Consider the following 21,134-nt stretch of genomic DNA (forward strand, 5'->3'; position numbering starts at 1 on the left):
GTGTAGAGAGAAACTGATCATTGTTGTTTTAGGTGGTATTATAGTCATAGGAAGTTATCCAAGTAGCTTCCAATCATTAAGTGAGTCCAACAGCAGGAAACATTTCCTTTCCTGAACAGAACTTCAAATTCAACTCTAATCCTCCAGTATGACCAGTCTACCTTCCCCACTGACTGTAGGATCACATTTCAGTCCCCTTGCCTGTCTTACCTCCCTCCTCTGGGGCTTTTTGGGGGCTTGTCGCTCTGCGTTTACCCTAATTATGGCAATCAGAAGGAATCTTTTTAATATGACATACAGGCAACACTCCTTTCGCTAATCCTGAGTCACCCTATTCCCGCTAACTGTGATTGCGAAAATGAATCCTAACGAGGTGGCTGAAGGTGGCTTCATTGTGATCTGCTTCTAGACGGGAAGGGAAGGATTTGAGAGTGGGAACATCCTGCGGGTTAATAATTGGCTTGTATTGCTGGAGAGCAGACTGATGCCTCAGTGTAAGAATGCTGTGGTTACAAGCTGAGGCTTCAGGCTTTATAACACTTGGCAATAGATATCTGCAATCTTAACTGCCTGTGGCTGGTGTTGTTTTCCATGCTATATGGTTTAGCTGTTTTCTACTATGCGTGTGTGTGTGTGTGTCTGTGTGTGTGTGGGTGTATTTGTTGGCTGTTTGAGGATTTTCACATTTTCTATGTAAGTCTTTGAAGAGCCTGCCTGTGACCTCGATTGATCCCTTCAAACGGCTTTTGTGGTTCAGACAAATAGCATTGGTCACTTGATTGCTGCTTTCTTCAAGTTTCCCCTCAATGACATGTTTAAATAAAACAATAGCTCAGAATGAAAATGACTCAGATTTTGTACACGTAATTCTTCCGGGATTAAACTGCATATTTGACCCTTGAGGACATTCAGATTCCTCATTAGACATTCCAAAGCTGTTGAGCATTACAGAAAACTAGTGGAGCATATATTATGATTCCAGCCTGTGTTTATCACATACAATATGGCCACTTGACTTGAGCCAATGCGTCATGAAATAGACAGACAGAACTTCTGTAGCCAGACCTTCAGCAAGGGATGAGGAATTTTGAGTGTAGCTGTCATGTTCCCCCTGTCCTCTTGATGTCAGCTCTTCCACTGTCTAAAATTTAAACTTTCTTTATTGGCATCATGACCATTATCAAATACAGAATGGCCAAAGCGAGTTGGACAAGATTTAAGTACAATAATTAAGAATTTGTCAGAAAAAAAAGACAGTTTCTCTCTCTTGTCCTCCATCCATCTGCCTTTTTCCCCCACCTTTGCCCTCTTAATGCCCCCAAAATTCAAATACCCCACCCAAAACACACACTTGCCCCCAAATACCTACATACACACACAAACAGACAGGCCCATGCACCCATGCCCCCACCAGTCCCATCCTCCCAGGTCAGCATTTTAATGTGAGTTTAGTGAACAAACAGCAAATGACACTTCATCCTGAGGGTCTCCGCTCTCCACAGCTGAAGAAAGGATGGAGGTTGATGTGTGTGTGTGTGTGTGTGTGTATGTGTGTTTGAGAGGGAGAATGCAGTGTGGAAGAGTGTTCTGAGGGAGGCAAGGGGTATAGTGTGTGTGTGTGTGTGTGGGGTGGGGGGGCTGTTTGTGGCTGAATGGGGGTTGCCAGGGCTTTGCTGAATGTAGTTTTCCAGCAGCTTGTTGAGATCCCCAGGGAAAAGAGAGTGGAGCAGTGTGAGAATGGTGTGTGTGTGTAATGGGGGGAATAGAAAGCAGGAGAAAGGGATTTATGATATGGATAGTTTGGCTCTGTGACAACAGACGATGAGTGTAACGCCAGGAACGCTAACAAGAGTCTCCGACCCCGGCTGAGGGATCTAATTGGAGAACGGAAAAAAAGGATTAAACCTCACACAGACCCCACAAAGGCAGCATTAATGTTCACCAGTACAGTGCCAACCCCCACCCCCTCCGCCTCCCCTCCTCACACACATACACAACCTCACACACACACACACACACACACACAGAAACTTCTTTAACTACTTTCTATAGTGGCAGTGTCCGTCTTTTTCCCACCTCTGCATACATTCTGCATACAAAACCCTTCTCATCCTCTTTTTCTGTCACATTCCTTCATTTATGTGCTTTCATAAACCTACGTTTGGCCTCTTTCCAGAGTGCTGTTGTCTCTTAAAATCCCCTTCACTAGCACATTGTCTTTCTTCTGCCACCCTTACTCAAACTTACTTGTATTCTTGCCGCTGCAAATGGAGCACTGTACTCCTGCAAGTTGGCAAGAGGAGGAAAAGGGTGGGGGTGTGGGGGGGGGAGTGAGAGGGGGGACGACATGGAGAGTGAAGAAGAAAACAGCAGCGGCTCTCACTGCTGTCTCCATGGTGAGGCTGCTGACCTGGCAGTCTGCTCCCCCTCCATGCTCCAAAACCCCTTTCCCCCCCGGACTCAGCTTGGCTTTGACATGCTAAAATATGGAGACAGAGACGGAGAGAAAATGGAGTGATTGCGAAGGACTCTCCTCAGACGTGGCATCATGCATATTTGAGGTGAATGGCTTGTACCTCGAAGTGTGTGGAGTGTGTAGCTCCACATCCTGGGATATCTCCGAGACAATGATGAACTCACAGGGTTAATGATTTCTCCCGTGTGTGAGACTCACCTCCGCTAAGCTGTCTGCCCTCGTGTTTGTCTTCGCTGTGGGTTCTGAAGTCACTCCTATGTTTGACTTTGTCTCTCTCTGTTTCTCTCCCTCCTTCAGTCACTCTTTCCGGCCGTCAATACCCTCCTCCCCCTGCCCCTGTCAGCATGTGTTGATCTCTCCCCCCTCTCCCTCCATACTGTGTGTGTGGTAGATGAGTGACTGACTGAGACAGAGGAAGACGGAGAGATCCAGAGTTGGCACAGATTGAGAAAAGCAGTCAGAAAGAGAGGAAAAAGCGATACTGTAGATAAACTATAGAAAAGAAAGCAGAAAGAGAAGATCGAGGTCGGTCCTGGCTCTGTCGGACAGTTGGTTCAGAGTTGTGGAGGGGGAAGGGGAGGCTTTTAGGGGGAGGGGTGGTTTGGGGGAGACAGGGGGAACATGCTGGCTCACTCCTGAAGTGTCAGTGTGTCTACAGCGGGGCTCTGGAAGAAGGACGCTACAACTAGCCCGGAGTCTGTTCAGCCATGGGGGAATGGATGTAAACTGAGGCATTTCTTTATATACCTTGAGCTACTTGGATTAAGATTTTCTTGAATACAGTAAATCATGGATTCTGACTCGGACTCTCCTTTCAACTACTCCTGGCCCTCTTTTCCGAGGATGAGGATGCGCAGGAAGACGGGCAAAAAAGGTAACACTATAGTAACTGATACAGTAGATGTGTAAATCTATCTGTCACATTCATAGTTACAGTCAAATGAGTTGCCATGAATGTCAGCTAGGTCACTTTTCATTTCACAAATATCCTTAAGAATACATGTTAGTGTTACCGGTGTGTTGACTCATGCAGTGTTTGACAGACATAAGATGAATGGAGATTAATTTCAGAGCGAATGCTGCTGATTTGTATACATGTAGTTTTTCTATCTCCTTACAGCTACATCATGTTACAGATGGCAAATGGAAGACTTTACTGCGAACTGCCCTCATGGCAGACACATTTCACTGTTCGCTGTGGAACAGTAAGGTTAAATTTAGACTGTTCCCATTACACATTCATACTCACAGGCATCCACTGCAGCATGGAGTCAATCAGAGTGAGGTAACTGCGTGTTTGCCAGTGATGTAACCTGATAGCTGACAGTATGTTGGGGAATGTCAGATGTCCACTCTAGGCTGACTGAGTGGTTTGGGGCTTTCGACATTTTCAGATCACACTGTTGTTTGCATGAATGAACCCCGCTGAGGAGTCGTGGCCTCACGTGACTGCTGGGGTCCTTGATGTGCAAAAGGAAAGGCCTGAAGTTTGTCTTCATATACCTGCGCTCAGGCACCTGCAGTTGACGATCATAAGCAGTTTTTTTGTTGAGCTGTCACTGAAGTGTAATTGGAGTTTAAGTGCAGCGCTTGCCACAGTTTATTGTCAATTCACTAGAAATTGAACCAAAACCAAGTTAATCCTGGTGCTTAAACTTGGCATACAAGTTTGTTTATTCATCATTAGTCATGGGAGGGCTAAACTCACTGCTTAAAATAGTGCAGAGTTAAACCAGGGTGATTCAACTGTTTATTGCTTTGTGTGCAAAACAGTGACTAGGAAGAAAGAAAAAGAGAGAGGCAGACATAGAGGAAGATCAAGTTACTGCCATGTCTGTGTCATGGCTCAACTCCAGTGGTCTTTTCCTCATCTTTCACCATAAACCTCCGAAAGATTATCCATGTTATTGCTTGGTAATTGTGATTGACATCGGCAAGTTTTATACACACTGCCTGTCTGTGCTGTTCGGCTGAAGAGCAGAAAGAATTCCACCATATAAACTTTTCAAATTGACCAAATATCCTCCAAGTGGATTTCATAATGCCCAATTTTTCAAAGTCAGAATGTGAAGTTGAAACCGCTCTGGTGTAACAATGCACCTGCACCAAGTTAAATGTGATTTCAGGTGTGTGGAGCCGCAAGTTTATTTCTTCACTCCGAGGGCTGATCGCTGGTCGCTCAGGGTTTACCTTTTCCTGGATCTCTCGGGCCGGATGACGCACCGAAATGTAAACACAACGGGAACACACAATGTGATGCTTGGACTGGGACGTTCGACCGCAGGTGTCAGAACTCAGAGTGGGTTTGTGGATTTTGGTGGACAATTGTTTTAATGATTTAAACGGCCCTCCATGAGCACTGAAGTCAAATAATTATCTCTCCGCTTTTATAAGGTAATAACACCCTCTGTTTTGATTATTTCACTCCTTTTTTAGACTGCAGCTTGTTATTTTACTCTGCTCCTAATTTCTCCCAGCTCTCTTCAAAGTGACAGTTGTTTGGTGCGGTGCTTAAAAAGTGAAGAGGACAGCATGGACAAATAATGTTTTTCACACTCATAATAAACGAGCCTAGGTGTTTACACAATTAACAGTTATGATTCTGTTTATCTTGAACTTTTTTTTTTGTTTTGCCATTTAAGTTCCCCAGCAGCTTTTCAAAGAAAGCGAACCTTGAGAAAGAGCCCTTGTGACAGCCCTGCCTCCCCCTTTCCATCCTGCCTCCCTCGATCTCTCTCTCTCCCAGGGGTGTGCACGGGTTGAAGGGTCACTCTCTGTGTTTAACTGCCCTGGTCTGGAAACCTGGCACTGACTACTGCCTTTGTCTGAGTCTCTTTAAGAGTTCTAGCTCTCTCTTTTTCTCTCTGCTCCTGCTCCAGGCTCTGCTACTGTATAGGGTTGGCTCTCACTCTGGGACATGCTCTGAATATCACATCACTCCAAATATACCTTCTGTGAGCAAAATCCTATACAAATAGCCCCACACACTGCTCTGCATTCCTTAATACCTTCTTTGAAATGGCAACCTTGCAGACAGCACTCACTGTCTCAGCAATAAAGACAGTCTCTCCAGCAGAAAAATGGATTTTGTGCAGCTCTAACATGTTAGTAATATGAACTCCCTGCTTCTCTGTTATTCCCCTGGTTAACTAATGTTAAACACAGATCACAGAGCCTGACAGTAATGTTCACTGAGGCAGTGTTTATGGGTCAGAGGTGTGTGAACGATCGGGCCCGTGGCAGCCAGCTGTGGCTTTGGACCTGGCCCAGAACCTGAACTATTAGGCCTGTCTGTCAAGTTCCTGAAGTGGGTTTATATGAAACAGTATCTGCTTTCAAACAGTGGTTTGACCCACATCCAGGATCTGACCCTTACTAGATTTGATGTTGGATTAAAACTAATCCCGCCATAGGTCTAACATCACTTTGTGTAGGTATTATGTATCTGGATTCAGGTTCATATATTACAGTATATAATGATACTCCATAAGTGTTTTAACAACAGAAGAACAGGTTGTAGCTCTTATGGTTAGCCATTTTCTGATAATTCCAGGTTGTGGTTACTTACAGTACATTTTGATGCGGAGTGGCCTCTGTATATCATGCAGTGGTTCAACTTGAGTCTATTCCTTTACATCTGATGTGGATGGAACAGAAATCATCTGGTGTCCTCATCAGTGTCTGCTTGACTCCCTGTTGCCTCAGATTTATTGGACTCACCGCCTACAGGAAGCACAGCCAATTGTTGGTCTGATTTATTCTCTGCTACAACTGCTGAACTTCTCTTCTTCTACTCTGCGGTGCTGGCAGCTTGGAAACATGAATAAACTATGGATTTGTTTTTTAAAGAAGACTGTTGAGTCTTGGTTTGATATCTGCTTGAGGAGTTTAGGTGGAAACAGCAGTGCCAAAGACACGTTTTTGCACTACTGGCATCATTGCGAGCATGGCTTGTCTGGTGTAAGGTGAGACTTGTGATTAGGAACATAATAATATAACTGAGCTAATGAGGCTGCCGCTTCTGGTTAGTGTGATAGAGCACTGTACTGTTACTACCGGTTGTTAATGTGGTTAGAGATTCTTTTTTTTTTTCTCAGTGAATGCTTCACAGAATGTGAAATCTCTGCCTCAATGCTGCACTTCACGTACAGTACATAATGCAGTTGTGTGAGCAGCTGAATGTAACCACAATCTATTTCTGTTTGGTTGCTTAGAAGCTCCACTGGAGCAGTTTGGGGTAAACTGAATTTCCTTGTTATTTGGGGGTGCAGTTTTCTTAATCCTGTGTGTCTTACAGATCGATGGTGAGCTTTAAATATTGGTAACTCACAGTCGAAGAAACAGAGATACTCCACTTTAGAAAAAGTAGGAAGTGAAAGTAAACCAGAATACTGCAGCAGTCATTTTGCTAACGTTTATTTGATTAGTAAGATTTTGTTAGCGTACCAAGTTAATGAGTTTTATACGATTAAGTACAAAGGTTGCAGATATAACACAAAGGTTTCGTGTGAGTGTGGTGCTGGGATTGGGAAAAAAAAACAGGCAGAAAACTCAACCAATGGTATTTACCGTAACGCTCAACAGAGACAAGTTCAGGAATTTCACATAATCTTGAAAACAGGCAAGAATTGCTGGGTGATCAAGAGGCAAGCTGGGGTTTGGATCCATCAGTGTCCATTACCAACATCCTAAAACTGAAATTTTTAGTATTCATTTATGCCAGTTTACAGATGAAATAACCATAACCATAAAAATGGAAACTTGAGCGGTGACAATGAAGTTAGTGATATTACTGAAACGTTTTGATTAAATGTCCCTTCTGTGACACAATATCATTCAAATTGATATTTCAATTTAAGTACTATATGAATGTATACATATTGTATATACAGTACATACCCATATATGCCAATAGACTGTACATTGACATATATTAGACAGGTGACAAATTGAAAGAAAATCTTCTCTAAATGAGTAGAGAAGCATACTGAATGCAGATGCTTCTGTACAGTGCACATGAGGTCACTGAATAGTTTGATGAGTATTAGAATTATGTGACTCATATGCTATGGCCTTTGCAGTTACCATATTTGAACCTTGTGGAAGAGCTAAGTGTCAGATAATGTTCTCAACCATCACCAAAATACCAAATGAGGAAATGTCTCTCTGAAAACTGGTGTACCAGAGACTCGTAAAATATAAGCCAAGGCACACTGAAGCTGTTCTGGAGGCTTGTGGTGGCTCAACACCTCACTAAGACACTTTATAATGTTTTTTCCTTTAATTTGCCATGACCTTGACTTTAAAAACTGCCCACTTATACTTTTATATTGGGATTTTGTTCATTTTAATATTATTTTTCATACTTTCCTTTAAATTTGTACAATTTTATTAAAGTGAAATTTGTGTATATTAGTAGTAAGTATCAGTATTATTAGTGTAAGTTTTGTAGTGTAAGCTCATGTTTTTTTTTTAAATTAACCTCCTTCACTGTGTCACATAAAGGTTCGTTGTTGTGAGTGCTGTGACTGCTAACGTTCTCCCACAGCCTCTTTGTGTATGTAAGTTCTTTACTCGCTTATGCCTGAAATACTTTCTTAGAAATTGTGTTGTGGAGAAGCTGTGTTTTGTACAGAGCACATCCCAGAGGGAGCTGTGTGTGTGTTTTGAGAGCAGGAGTGTTTTCCCCTGTTTAACAGCGAAACCAGGCTTCTGCTCACAGTGACTCCACTGTGTTGAAAGGGTCCCTCTCAATGCTACTGTGTGCTCACCGGGACTTATTTCCACTTGCCGCTGTATTGAAGGCAGGGTTTGGAAGAAACATGCCTACAGATGCCCGCTCACAACTCCATGCACACCCATTCACGTGTGTGCAAAGAGCCATTCAGACTGACACACACACACACATACACACACATACACTCATGCAGAGACTACTGGTCCTGAACAATGACATGCAACTGCCCAGGATGTCTATGTCACTTCCTGTGTTTGTGAGAAGTTATTCTGTGTTTCTGTGGAAACCAAATGTGATATTGAAAAATCCCCCCCCTCTCTCTCTCTCTCCCTGTGGTTCCCTCCTTCTCTGTAGAGAAAAGCCAGTCCATAAGGGAGAGTCAGGCCTCGTCACCGACTCTGGCTGCAGCTGCCAGACTGTCAGCAATGATCCATGGCAAAGACAGAGTCTATGCCAACGCCATGCTGGTGGACCAGGTGAGTTGGGCTGAAAATTAGAAATTATATCCTCTCTCTCTGTTTTGTGAGTGGAAATATACGATGTATATCAGCTTTATATTTCATAACATTGAATCAAAAAAAAGACAAGACAATGTTTCATTACAGGAGTGACAAATTGGTCGCTTGAAAGGTTCCTTCTCATTGCCCTCACTTTTTATTTTTCTGCTTCAGGTAGATGACGCTGACATTAAATACCGCTCTCCGGGGGAGAAGGAGGTGAGCCCTTCGCCGCATGTTGGCAGCCCATGTTGGGACACTTTCTCCATGACACCCCCTAACTCAGGGAGCTGGCCCAAGAACCGGTACCCACCCTCGCCCCAGAATGGGGAGAGGAGAATCCAAGGCTTCAGCCAGGAGAATCACAAGGAGCCATCCCCTCACGTCTCCCCTTCTACCTCCTCTCCTTTTGCTTCCTCCCCAATTTTTCCTTCCTCCCCCCTGGCTTCCGCTTTCCGTTTGTTCGAGGGAGGACAGAGGCGGCAGACACAGTCCTGCCTTACAGTCTCTCCTTCGCTGAATCGCAGAGGATGCAGCTTGCCGCGGGGCCTGAGGTAGGACAAAAATTGCTGTTAATTTTCAAATTCATAATCAAAGGCAAGCAACATGTGTTGTAGAATTGTAGAACTTCTAATGTGACTGGCTCTCAACTAGTTTAGTTTTTATGTTAATTTGATCCAAAGAAAGTGAGAGAATGGCTAACTCATGCCAATGTACAGTACCAAGTGTCACCTGTTTGGAATTACAGAAAAAGCATTATTTGATATTTAGTACAGTGATTGTAGTCACTGAAAGTGCGGAAAGTGACAGGAAGCCTGGACACAATTGAGCTGTTTGTGTACTGAGGTTTCTCTGTACATTCCTTCCAGTTTCCTCAGTGCTGCAGGATCTCCTGTATTAGGTCAGAAGCCAAAAGGCTACATGGTTTAAAACCTGGTTATAGCCCGGATTTAGCCATGATGACTGTCCATGACGATTTTTTTAGATCATGGAGGTCATCTGCACTTCTCTGTACAAAATGCTGTAGGTCATCATGGAAACAGAGTCAGCACATTATCTTGGAGTGTGCAGGAGTTTAGATAGATTTAAATCTATCCTCAATTTCCTTAATTGAGCCTTCAACCAGTTGGAGGTGTCATATTGTTGATTTTTTTATATTAAGAGTAGTTTGAGCTGGTTAATGACAGAAATCTGAATAGTTTGTCTATAGCTGTAATGCGTAATAACATGACTCAGTACAGTATCAGCATACTGAAGGCTCATAACCTTGTCATATGTGTGTTTGCATCTGTGTTTGTGTGGAAATAGTCCCAGTCTTGAGTGTGACAGTGGAGAAGAGGACATATTGGGACATTCCTACCCCTGCTCGTCTTTAAAGCAGCAGTCCATCCTGTGCTCCAGCTCAGGAGAGGAGAGGGACTCTTTCGACACTTCCCCAGAATTTAACCGCACACACTCCGACAGCACGCACAAACCCACCAAGGTACACCCTCATTAAACACGTTGTATTAAATATTGAGAAAAGATGTTTTTAATGCATGTAGAATCCTCTCCTGATTCTGCCACCTCTTTGTTCTCAAACAAGAAATTGAAAGAAAGTTATGTCAACTGATTGCCTGTTTGATAAAGCATAGAATTTTTTTTACATAGGGCAGACAATAGTTTGATTTTAAACTCCAAAGAATGCACTTCTGATGTGGTGTTAAGTGCCTTGCTCGCACAATAAAGTACTAAAAACACATGTATACACTAAATGCAAAGTAAATCTCCTGAACACATAACCTGCCAGACATTAGTTTTTAAGCCCAGACTGTCAACAGCTCAATGCTGTGAATGAAAGGTCAGACATATTGAGTGGATTTGTCATCCCTGCAGCAATCTGTCGCTCTCCAAGTTTCTTGTTCGCAGGATTGAACCTGCAAACTTTTGCTTGCTGCTCTGTCTGATCTGTTCCTGCTCTCAACCAGAACCCAGAGGAAGCCGAGGTTCGTCTGCGCTCCTACTCCTACTCCTCCCCCAAGGCGAAGCCGTCACGCCCGCTGCTAAACCGAGATGCAACCATCACTGACCTGGCAGAAGGTCAGTGAACTTTGACCCCTTTGCCCTGTGACCTTTCTGTTTTCAGGGGCCGCCTGAGTGGACACATGTGCCACATGTCTACCAGGGAGAAGACCAGACAAGTGCCATAAATCAATGGAACCTCTATAAAGTATATGTATGTTTAGTGTGAGCTCTGCTATGATACAGCAACACTACTTGTGTGTGTGTGTGTGTGTGTGTGTGTTAGTGCACAGCATTAAGGCCATACTTTATCCTGTGTAGATGGTGCATTCAGCAGCAGCGGTCGCTCTCTACTTCAAGCTTTATCTCTCTCTAAATCCCTCTCTCGTCTCAACCAAGTTAGTAAGTACAAGAGCAGTGTCAAGAAGCAATGTAAAAGCTGCTGTTCGGTGAATGACAACGCCTCTCTCTGCTCTTTTTGGTGAACCACGGGGCAAGCTGGTGATTATCAAAAGCTGCGCAATTAAATTGGTATAACTGCACTGTCATATGTGGTGTATTAAAGCATTTCATGACTCACTGCAATGTAGAATATTAAGCACATTGATACAAGATGGAAAAACTGGATTCAAATAATTGAATAAGTCACGATTAAGTTGGGCAAAAAATCATTTTGCTGTACAATGATCGGCAAAACAATAATTTTCTCATTGTAGCCCAAATTGTGCAGCCCTATATCTGTGGTAAGATTTAGTTTTTGGTTGTGAGTGCAGCACCCATAATGACAATGCCCAAACCACCGTCTCAGAGAAGAATATGTCCATTATTATTTTGAATTGCTGGGTGATCAAGAGCAGATTTTCTCCAAAGCTCAATGCCAAATGTTTTCTTTCTTAGTAATAAAACAATAGGCATCCAAAATACTGAATTACATTATATAATGACCTACAAGTAGAGGTCTGAATATTTGAGACTGTGCATTTTTAAACATCCTCAGGCTTTGGAAAAATGCTCTCTAAGGAACTCTTAGATCATCTTAAGGAGGAGTTTCTACTGTGGGGGTTCTGTTTTGCTTCAGTTTGGGTACATGTTTTGTTCCCTCTTGGTTTTGATTTTCCATTTCTGCTGTCAACTGTTTTTTCAAAGCAAAACTCCTGTGCTGTGTTTGGTCTTTCTCTGTAAGGGTTTGCTGCATCAAGACTTTTCCAGTGCTTCTTGTATTTACTTCTGACTCAAATCTGATTGGGGGTGATTGTTTTTAACCCTCTTGGCTGATTCACTGAGAATCTGTAATAAAGTCTTTAACTTCAATGCCATATTTATTTCTGGCTACTCATTTGCCTTTCCCTGTGACTCTACATTACAGAGCAGAGAGCATTCAGCCTGACTGAGACTCCCAGAGAAAAGAGGTAAAACCAGTGTATTATTTTTCTCAGGCAAGATCCACTCAACTGCACAGGGACTTGCTCATATGCTAAAACAGACTTCCTCCCTTTTGAGACATCAGTGTTGACCAGCGGTTAGAGATTGGCTCAGATGGGTCTGCATGTGTGCGTTTGTGTCTTCGGAGTTAAACCTGTGGTTGGGGTCTAACTGGGCAGGATGTGACATACTTCCTGTTGCAAGGCTGGGGCCAGAATATGCTCTGATTGCAACCTCAAAATTACCCTGAGTAAACAGCAAGACTCACGCCATTCCTTGACTTCAGACCTCAGAAACATCTAGCTTGTTTTCAGAGCACGTCACTGATACTGAATTCATGATTATGTGTTGTAAACATTTCAACTGGTGAACTTTACAATGCTCCTATATGCCATTTTTTCCTTACTATGTTCTCATTTCTTACATGCCGCAATGCATATTCATTTCACAGTTTATTTCATTTCATTGCTTCATAAATCCATCATGCTCTCATACATTGTGTTCGCTAATAACCATGCATTGCTAACAGAGGAAACATGTTAGAGGATCTTATAAGGCAATTAGATTATCATAACAGATCATTAAGTTATTGTATTAGATCATATTAATACTGCAGTATTCACAACACCAGCCTGAACAGACTCACCAATCATTTTAGTCCCTCACAGTATCAGTATCCATCCAGTGTTGTAATATTTTATATGTTTTTTCTAAAGCAGTATTTAGCAGAGACACCCGTGTGACTATCTACATGTAAAACCTGTAGTCATCATCCATACTCACAGTGTTTTTTACTCTAATAATAGATGACAGATATTATTAACATCTGGAGTCTCCTGATGAGCCAAAAAACAACAGCTTGGTCTGAGGTGTGTTATATCCACACAGGGTTTTGGGTTTCCGTAAGCGGGCCCAGTCAGCAGAAGAGGAGAGCAGTGCGTCACTTCAACACCTCACCCTCACAGAGTTCCTCAAAGAGTATGTTTTCACCAAAACGGCCTCACAACCATGCATGTGTGGCTTAACCCATTCTAACACCGCCGCACAACCATTCCCCCCCTACTCATCCATTAACCACATCGATTCTTTGCAGCTGTTTTTGGTGATTTATGAATCCTCAGAGGTAGATTATATTAACACGTTTAATATCGGGTCAGAGTATAGGTTTGATGTGATGTTGCATGTGTTTTTCTTCTTTACATTCTGTCATTGTTGCCTTTCACCTAGATTGTCTAATGTTACTACCTTAAGTTGCTGTAAAAAGTTGACATGTTATTAATTGCATTTTGCCAAGGTCATACTATAAATAGCATCCACTAGAGTCCATAGTGATTTCCAAGCATGCCAAGCATGTTGTTAAGAGTAATAGTCTGTAGACCAGGGGTCCTGGAAGACTGTCTGGACATTCTTTCATTTCAGCATGACACCAAAGTCTCAGATTACTCATTTTGTCTTAGTATATTAAAAGTACTAATTATAGCAATTACTTCTATAAAGGGTGTGCATGTTGGTCTTGAGTGTCGCAATCTTCAACAGGCCAATGATGTGATGGTTTGTGATGACTACTGACTGAAATTTTCCCACTGAAACAGGATCGAGGATGAGGAGTGGGATAAATACATAATCCCATCTAAGGTCGAGTCAGAGAAGTACAAAGTCAGCCGGACATTCAGCTTCCTTAAGAGCAGGATGTCCAGCACACGCAACAAAACCAAGGTGAGGAAGCTCATCGGCTTTTGCCTCAGTGGAAAATAACATTTCTGCAGGCTACGATTTTACCACATGTGCAAAGTGTGATTGAAAAAAGTCTAAAGTAGAACCTCATTAAAAAAAAAAAAAACAGAGCTGAAAGGCCTTCCACCCCAAAGTAATGCTGTAAAAGGTTTACCACCTCTCAGACAGGCCGTGTCAGAATTCCTGTGCCGGGTAGCTGTTGTCTGTGCTCAGTGCCTTTATTTGGTGAGGGAGAAAATTCCCTCTCTTCAGGTCTTAGCAACGGGACACAGTGAAAATATCCTCTTACATAATTCACAGACCCCCAACACAGCATGAGGAACCAAAACACATTCCATAGTATACTTTAAATCTTATAAACACGTGTGCATGTGTTGGAGAACGTTTCCATGTATGCAGAGGCACACATGATGTGCATGAACAGTCAAAAAACAAACATGCACTCTTAGACTTCCTTGTAAAGTTTGATAAGAAAATAAACACAGCTTTATCACACACACACACACACAAAGGGATCCCCCTAATGCCCCCCTACGGATAAACCACCACAACAGCAGCGTCCCCACGGACTTTAACAAAGTAAACAGAAAGGCTCACTCAGAGGCCCCCTTATCTCAACTAACTCCTCTTTTAACAGGTGTTTTACAGCAAGAAGATGACCACTATATGCTTCTCTCTGCCCGCTACTCAGTCATGTTATTTCTACTTCAGTGGTTTACATGATATTTTGGCACTAACTGCAGTAAATGTCAGCTGAATGTGTAGATTTAGAATATTTATGACTTGTGTTTCAGGTGAAGGGGAAAGAGGTGAAGGAGGGAAAGGAGAAGGCAGGAGCAGCTAATGGACACCAGTTTGTTCCCGTGTCTCCATCTGGCCCCGCTCTCTGTGTGGCCTGTGATAAGTCTGTTTCTGGGAAGGAACTATTGCAGTGCTCCAGTGAGTATTATACCGAGAGCGTTGTTGTCATTTTATGTCCCGTGGTGGCTGAACTGTTCAGAGTTTGTGTAAATCTCTTCGCACGTGTTGCCTTGATGTTTTGTTTAGCCTAAAGACATGAAGTCAGTTTTCTTCCTCCCACAAAGTCAACATCGATCGCAAGGAGCGGGGCAGTTTGATAGCCATCTGGACACTGAATCCAGAGATGTGGTAATTTTGTTTATTAGCAGTTAACTGATGAAATTAACTGGAATTTCATCTGCTTTTTTCTGCAGACTGTTTCCTGAATGTCCATAAGAACTGTCGAGAGTCGGCTGCAGCCTGTGGAAAGGTAACTGTCAGACTTGTGCACCACATTTGGTCTCAAAAACCAATGAGCAAGAACAATGAATCATTTCAAATAGTAGTTTAAAGGAAAAATACACTCTAAAAGACTTAACCAACATAGATGTTGATGATGTGCACAGCACATTGCATGTCTGGGTCTACTTTGTTATTTGATGATGTGTTATTCTTATTGTCATATTAAGTTATTTGCAGCTCAAAATAGTAATGTCATGAGTCATACTTGGGCTTCTTCTTCTTCTTCGATTTTCCAAGTCAAACAATCACACAGAAAGTATTTCTCCAGCACCAACAGCCTATAAAAATGCCGTTACAATACTTGTATTGTATTTTGAATTAAGAACACAATTACCACTTTATAAACTAACAATCTCTTACTCTTGTGATGTTATTATGCTACAGCTGTTACTTTTGTGAATCACTGTCCATGCAGTCAAGTCGTGAATCTAGTAAGTTCACATGTGTTCTCTGGGGGTTGTCGAAATCGCAAGACGCGTGCTGTGCGGCTGCCACATCCCCAGTTCAAATCCGGCTTTTGTTGCAGATCATTCCCTCTGTCTCTTTCCGTGTTTCCTGTCACACTCGACTGTGCTGTCTAATAAGAGCAAAATGCCAAAAAAAGAAATATGCACAGGCGAGCTGATGGGAAGCGAGTCCAACGGGAAGAGTTAATTCCAACACTTAGTGACAAAGGAACTCCTGGAATGTGATGAATATCACAAAGTGACGACAGCAAGACTATCTGCGGGGGGGATTTTTCTTCTTAATTTTTTAAAGGCTTAAATAGACTGACTTTGTTATGTTAGAACTACAACTTGATATTTATTTCATATTAAAACATGAATATTATGATTTATAGCTGTTGATGTTAATATGATTATATGTTCCCCAGAAGCCACAGGAGAGGAATGCATTGCTGATGAAAAGCAAGACCCTGTCCCTCCCACAGAGTGAGTCAAAAATTACGGTGTGTCCCCCTCCAGCCCCCCACCCCCCCCCCCCCCCACCCCCCCTCTCCCTGCTGTCCCCTCCCTCTGTCTTTGATTTATTTAGTTTTATCTGTCCTCCCTTGGTTCTCCTGTAGTAGATTAAGTAAACCATTTCTCCTCATCCCCCACTCTCCCCTCTGACTGTTGTTCTTTCTCTGGTAAAAAAAAAAGTTAAATTTTAATCTGCTTCAGTGGGGGATCAGGCCTGGATTGTGTTTATGTGTGTGTGCATGAGTGCAGAGGTTGAGTGTTTCTCATGCACTGACAGGATAATTTCATTTCTTAATGTGAAGCTACAGTATGTGTCTTCACCGAGAGTTTGGCGTCGACAAAGGTGTCAAGGTCACACTCAATCAGCTTCAGTTACTACAACATGCTGTCACAACTGTAGGCTGCATGCCCAGTTAAACAAATGATAACAAATGCAGACCTTCTCACAGCTTTATAATACAGCGACTGTTACAGTCGGTGACTACGTAGATATAAACAAAACGTCTGAATTCTAAACAGACATATGAAGTATTTGTTTTTTGTAATGGGGAAGCCTTCCAATCTGGGAACATATACTGACTCCTCTTCCTGTCTGTTGTCCTGGTTTCTCTTTCAGACTCTGTGAAAGACAACTCTCCAGCCTCCGTCTTCTCCTCTTCCTCCTCCTCCTCCTCTTCACTTCCAACAATGACCAGAGAGAAGAGAGAAACAGTTGCTACTCTCACCAAAAGCATCTCCATCTCTATAGACAGCAGGTAGGATGGCTGTGTTCCCACTATAGTCAAGTCAAGTCAATTTTATTGACTTGATATCACAATATCACAAATTTGCCTCAGGGAGCGTACAGCAATACAACATCCTCAATCCTTAGGTGTTTGATTTGGATAAGAAAAGACTCCCCCAAAAACCCTTTAATAGGGAAAAAATGGAAGAAATCTCAGGGAGAGCAAGTCTGCAACAGTGACTTTTTAAAACGAAATCTTTACATTTTGAATATTATTAACTGTGTATCTTATTCTATTCTATTTCATTTCAGTTTATTTTAAATGTACTGTGTATGTATATCCTAGTATTTTAATTACCACTAAAGGATTTCAGTGAGTTTTTTCAGAAGATTTCCCAAACTCTCTATTTGTGACTCCATCCACAAAAAGTTTCATGTTCAAATCACACTTGTTTTGTTTCTGTACAGACGGCTGAGTGATACAGTGGGGGTGGACGGTGAGTGCAGTGTGACAGCTTGCACTAACAGCTCAGACGAGGGAACGCTGATCACAGCGACTCCCCTGTCAGCCGAAACTCCGATCACCTCGCAGGGTGAGGAAGACAGGCTTACATCATCATTTCACACACATACAGTACATTATAGTTTAGAATTGCCGTAACATGGATTGTGACTTAAAAGGAAGACATGATTCATTGTCGTTATTCCTACAGATGCTGGTGACGCTCCTCTAATGAGCGACTTGTCAGCTGACCTGCTTGGACTTGAGGTGGAGTCATGGAGTCTTGCAGTCAGTCCGGAGTTCTGCAGGTTGCATGACAGACGCACCATCAAACGACAGGATGTTATTTATGGTGAGACAGCTCTGTCTTTCTTTCTTGAGTCTGGAGATCATCTTTAGAAAGATTCCAATACTTAACAATTTTATTGTATTTCAGTATAGTTTTTAATTTTAGGGTATTTTATATGAGCATTGTGTAATTGTAACACAGATCTTATTGGTTAAGTTGACCCTATTTGTCAGTAGTCAAGCCAGCTAATTGGCAGACTTAATACCAAACATCATGCACAATTCCATCCTTGAAGTCCATAAAACTTTTTACTACTAGTTATTTTTTCCACATATGTTTTTTTTGCACGAAACTGTTGAAATGTGTCTCTACCAAGCAGAAGTGCTTGCTTGCTTGTTCCACTGAGATTCAGTTAAACACTTGTTAGCCAGAAAAATCACATTGTCCACATAGGTTATCTCAATCAATGAGATTATTTCACCGCTGAGAAACCTTTGCCCACCAAAACAGATGATCTGCACCTTGATACATACACATACCAGATATTTCAGAGTCCGTAATCCACTTTCGGTGCCCCTATATAGAGCTGATGCAGACAGAGCTGCACCACATCCAAACGCTGACAGTCATGTCTGAGGTATTCAGGAGAGGCATGCTGGAGGAGCTGCAGCTGGACTGGGACTGTGTGGCCCGGATTTTCCCCTGCTTGGACCCCCTCTTGCTCTTCCACAGGAACCTCTTCGGAGCATTGCAGGAACGCAGACAGGCTGCAACCCAACCTGAGAACCACAGAAATTACCTCATCCATCAGATTGGAGACATTCTGCTTCAGCAGGTTGGCGAAGATTGATGCATGTAAACAAACACACAGATACTGTAAATGTCTATACTGAGTCTCTTATGGGCTCTCTCTCAGTTCTCAGATGAAAATGCTGAGAAGATGAAGCAGGTGTACGGAGAGTTCTGCAGTCACCACACTGAAGCCGTCAATTTCTTCAAAGAGCTGCAGCAACAGAACAAGAAATTCCAAAACTTCGTCAAAGTAAGCTTCTGCTCCAAGCTCCTGTATTCTTTTTTAAAATATGCTTTTAAAATATCTTGATTTTATATCTGGAGTGAGGAGTTAATGTTCTCATAATGTTGTTGACCTCTCTGTTCACAGCAACAGAGCAATAACTCACTGGTCAGGCGAAGAGGGGTGCCAGAATTTATCCTGCTAGTGACTCAGCGCATCACCAAGTACCCAGTGCTGCTGGAGAGGATATTGCAGTACACTCAGGGTAAGTCCACTCTACTGCATCCTAAACAAACTCAGTGACATATTCTATGGAACACAAAGGTAAAGGCAAGGGGTATTTTTCATGTTTTTGCATAGCAACATGTAAAATTTGAAATATGATGCAAAAATCTCCTATAGCATTGCATGTTTCAGGTCAGACTGTTACATGAAAAGTACAACTACAAAACTAGCTACCATATCAACTACAAATAAAGAGGTTATTTCCTGTGTTCATCGATAAAGTGTTATACTAAAATATGTATTTTTTGCAAAATAAGAGGATATGCATTATTTTTGCAGTGCTGGTTGATGCACTGAAAAAAACTAGCACATTATTAATGGTGTCTGTTTGAAAAATATTCTTCTTGAGCATGTTTTCATGACTTGTGTCAATTAGCATTCAATGGTTTAACAAAGCCAGTCACTATAAAATGCCTTAGTAAGCAGAACTGACATGTGCCAAACTCTTCTGTTTCTGTGGAATACAGAAAGAGCCTGAGTGTCAGAACCTTTTATTTTTTTTATTGTAAGGGCAGTCCAGTTGAAAAACAGTGTTTCATAATTTGTTATTTTGCTAAGACCTCTCTGTCACTTCTTCCATCCGCAGAGGGAAGTCAGGAACATTCTGACTTGTCCAGTGCTCTGGCTCAAATCCGTGACGTCATTGCAGCAGTGGACCTGACTGTAAGTAAACATGAGATGTTTCAGGAGCTGCAGGAAGTGCTGGCCCGGCTGGAGAACAAGAGCTTTGCCAAGCTGAAGAATGGCAAGGTGTTTCGCAAACAGGACCTGCACAGCAAACACAGAGATCTACAGCACAAAGGGCTGGTGTACTGGAAGACTGCCACAGGACGTCTAAAAGGTGTGTTTAAGAGCGTCTATGTCACTACATCTTTTGAGTTTAACAGACAATCTACATGTATTTGTACTCCTTCCTTTTTCAGATACGTTGGCTCTCCTGCTCACAGACGTTCTGGTTTTCCTGCAAGAGAAAGACCAGCGCTTCGTATTTGCAGCTGTGGTAAGACTCAACCTGAGGAAAACTTTGAAATCAGAGACACCTTGTCCAGCTGTCCATCCTTATTTTTTTATTTTTAATCCACTCTTTCAGGACCAGAAGCCCCCAGTTATCCCTCTGCAGAAGCTCATCGTTAGAGAAGTAGCTAATGAGGAGAGAGGGATGTTCCTCATCTCCGCCTCCTCAGTGGGACCAGAAATGTATGAAGTTCACACCACCACCAGAGAAGAGAGGAATGCTTGGATGAGACACATACGACAAGCTGTAGAGAGGTTTGTGTGTCGAGTCATCTACATTTACATGTATTGTACAGTATGTTTGACTGTTAATGTGTGCATGTGTCAGTGCTTTTGGCAGAAACTTTTGTCCTGAACGATGTACAAATAAGATACAATCCAAGCCACAGTAGATCACAGAGAAGCCTCTGAGAATTACTCTGGGAATTAGAATCTGTGTGCATGTGTGTATGTCTGGTTAATGTGTGTAAGTGCATGTGTGTGTTTCACAATATCTAACCTTCTACTAACAACCTACATGGCAGGTGTCCTGAGGAGGAGGAAGAGGAGGAGCGGAGTGCTGAATCGGAGGAGGCCAGGCGGGCAGCAGAAGTGAGAGTTCAGAAGATCACCAAGTTCCAAGGTAAGAAAACATTTGTGTGCCCGCATGCACAAAGTATCTGTTACCAGACCTTATTAAAAAATGATTAATTGTATAATCATGAAACATTAAAGAACATTCCCTGATAGAACCATAAGCAAATAAAGTCTTAATCTTAGCGTTTGTTTTGTGTAGAGACGTTGTTGGGTCAGGACCAGCGCATCTGCGACAGCCTGGAGGAGAAACTGCAATTGTATGCTGAGCTCACGGAGTTAACCCTCCGCTCCCCAGAACCTGTGCCACATCGCCATCTGCTGGTGCAGCCAGATTCTGACAGTGAGACGCCGCGAAAGGCCTCGTCACTGCTCACAGCTGCACTCAGAGAAGGTGAGAAAGCTGTTGAATAGTGTGGACTACATGATGCTGCAGTCATGCTGCATATGTCAGCTTGAGAATGTTTTTCTCCTATTTCAAAAATGAACATGAATCCACCATTCCTGCAGGATTCATCAACACATTAACTGCCCCTCCAGAATCTGTTTTGGTGGCAGCACAAATAAAATCTAAATATGGGAAACACTTAGTCTAACACTC

The 21,134-nt window shown here is 42.5% G+C and overlaps 1 protein-coding gene across 4 annotated transcripts in view; it reads left to right on the forward strand.

Moving 5' to 3' along the window:
• LOC122999418 (rho guanine nucleotide exchange factor 28-like) overlaps window positions 1-21,134 on the forward strand; it is a 40,357-nt gene that overhangs the window by 13,590 nt on the left and 5,633 nt on the right. Inside the window, exons 1-22 of one of the 4 annotated variants that reach the window (XM_044376326.1) lie at window positions 3,114-3,350; window positions 8,568-8,689; window positions 8,885-9,264; window positions 10,019-10,193; window positions 10,678-10,789; window positions 12,078-12,120; window positions 13,022-13,111; window positions 13,726-13,849; window positions 14,662-14,806; window positions 15,082-15,137; window positions 16,044-16,101; window positions 16,748-16,886; window positions 17,324-17,448; window positions 17,569-17,709; window positions 18,231-18,481; window positions 18,563-18,688; window positions 18,809-18,926; window positions 19,533-19,787; window positions 19,870-19,946; window positions 20,037-20,215; window positions 20,485-20,582; window positions 20,736-20,927. In XM_044376326.1, coding sequence (XP_044232261.1) covers window positions 3,266-3,350; window positions 8,568-8,689; window positions 8,885-9,264; window positions 10,019-10,193; window positions 10,678-10,789; window positions 12,078-12,120; window positions 13,022-13,111; window positions 13,726-13,849; window positions 14,662-14,806; window positions 15,082-15,137; window positions 16,044-16,101; window positions 16,748-16,886; window positions 17,324-17,448; window positions 17,569-17,709; window positions 18,231-18,481; window positions 18,563-18,688; window positions 18,809-18,926; window positions 19,533-19,787; window positions 19,870-19,946; window positions 20,037-20,215; window positions 20,485-20,582; window positions 20,736-20,927 — 3,091 coding nt within the window. In that variant the 5' untranslated portion in view covers window positions 3,114-3,265. Of the gene's footprint in view, window positions 1-3,113; window positions 3,351-8,567; window positions 8,690-8,884; window positions 9,265-10,018; window positions 10,194-10,677; window positions 10,790-12,077; window positions 12,121-13,021; window positions 13,112-13,725; window positions 13,850-14,661; window positions 14,807-15,081; window positions 15,138-16,043; window positions 16,102-16,747; window positions 16,887-17,323; window positions 17,449-17,568; window positions 17,710-18,230; window positions 18,482-18,562; window positions 18,689-18,808; window positions 18,927-19,532; window positions 19,788-19,869; window positions 19,947-20,036; window positions 20,216-20,484; window positions 20,583-20,735; window positions 20,928-21,134 lie in introns of those variants that run through there. The other 3 variants (XM_044376305.1, XM_044376335.1, XM_044376315.1) reach the window with 3 other exon arrangements.

The sequence above is a fragment of the Thunnus albacares genome, chromosome 2 (genome assembly GCF_914725855.1).
Source record: "Thunnus albacares chromosome 2, fThuAlb1.1, whole genome shotgun sequence".
NCBI classification, from domain to species: Eukaryota; Metazoa; Chordata; class Actinopteri; order Scombriformes; family Scombridae; genus Thunnus; species Thunnus albacares.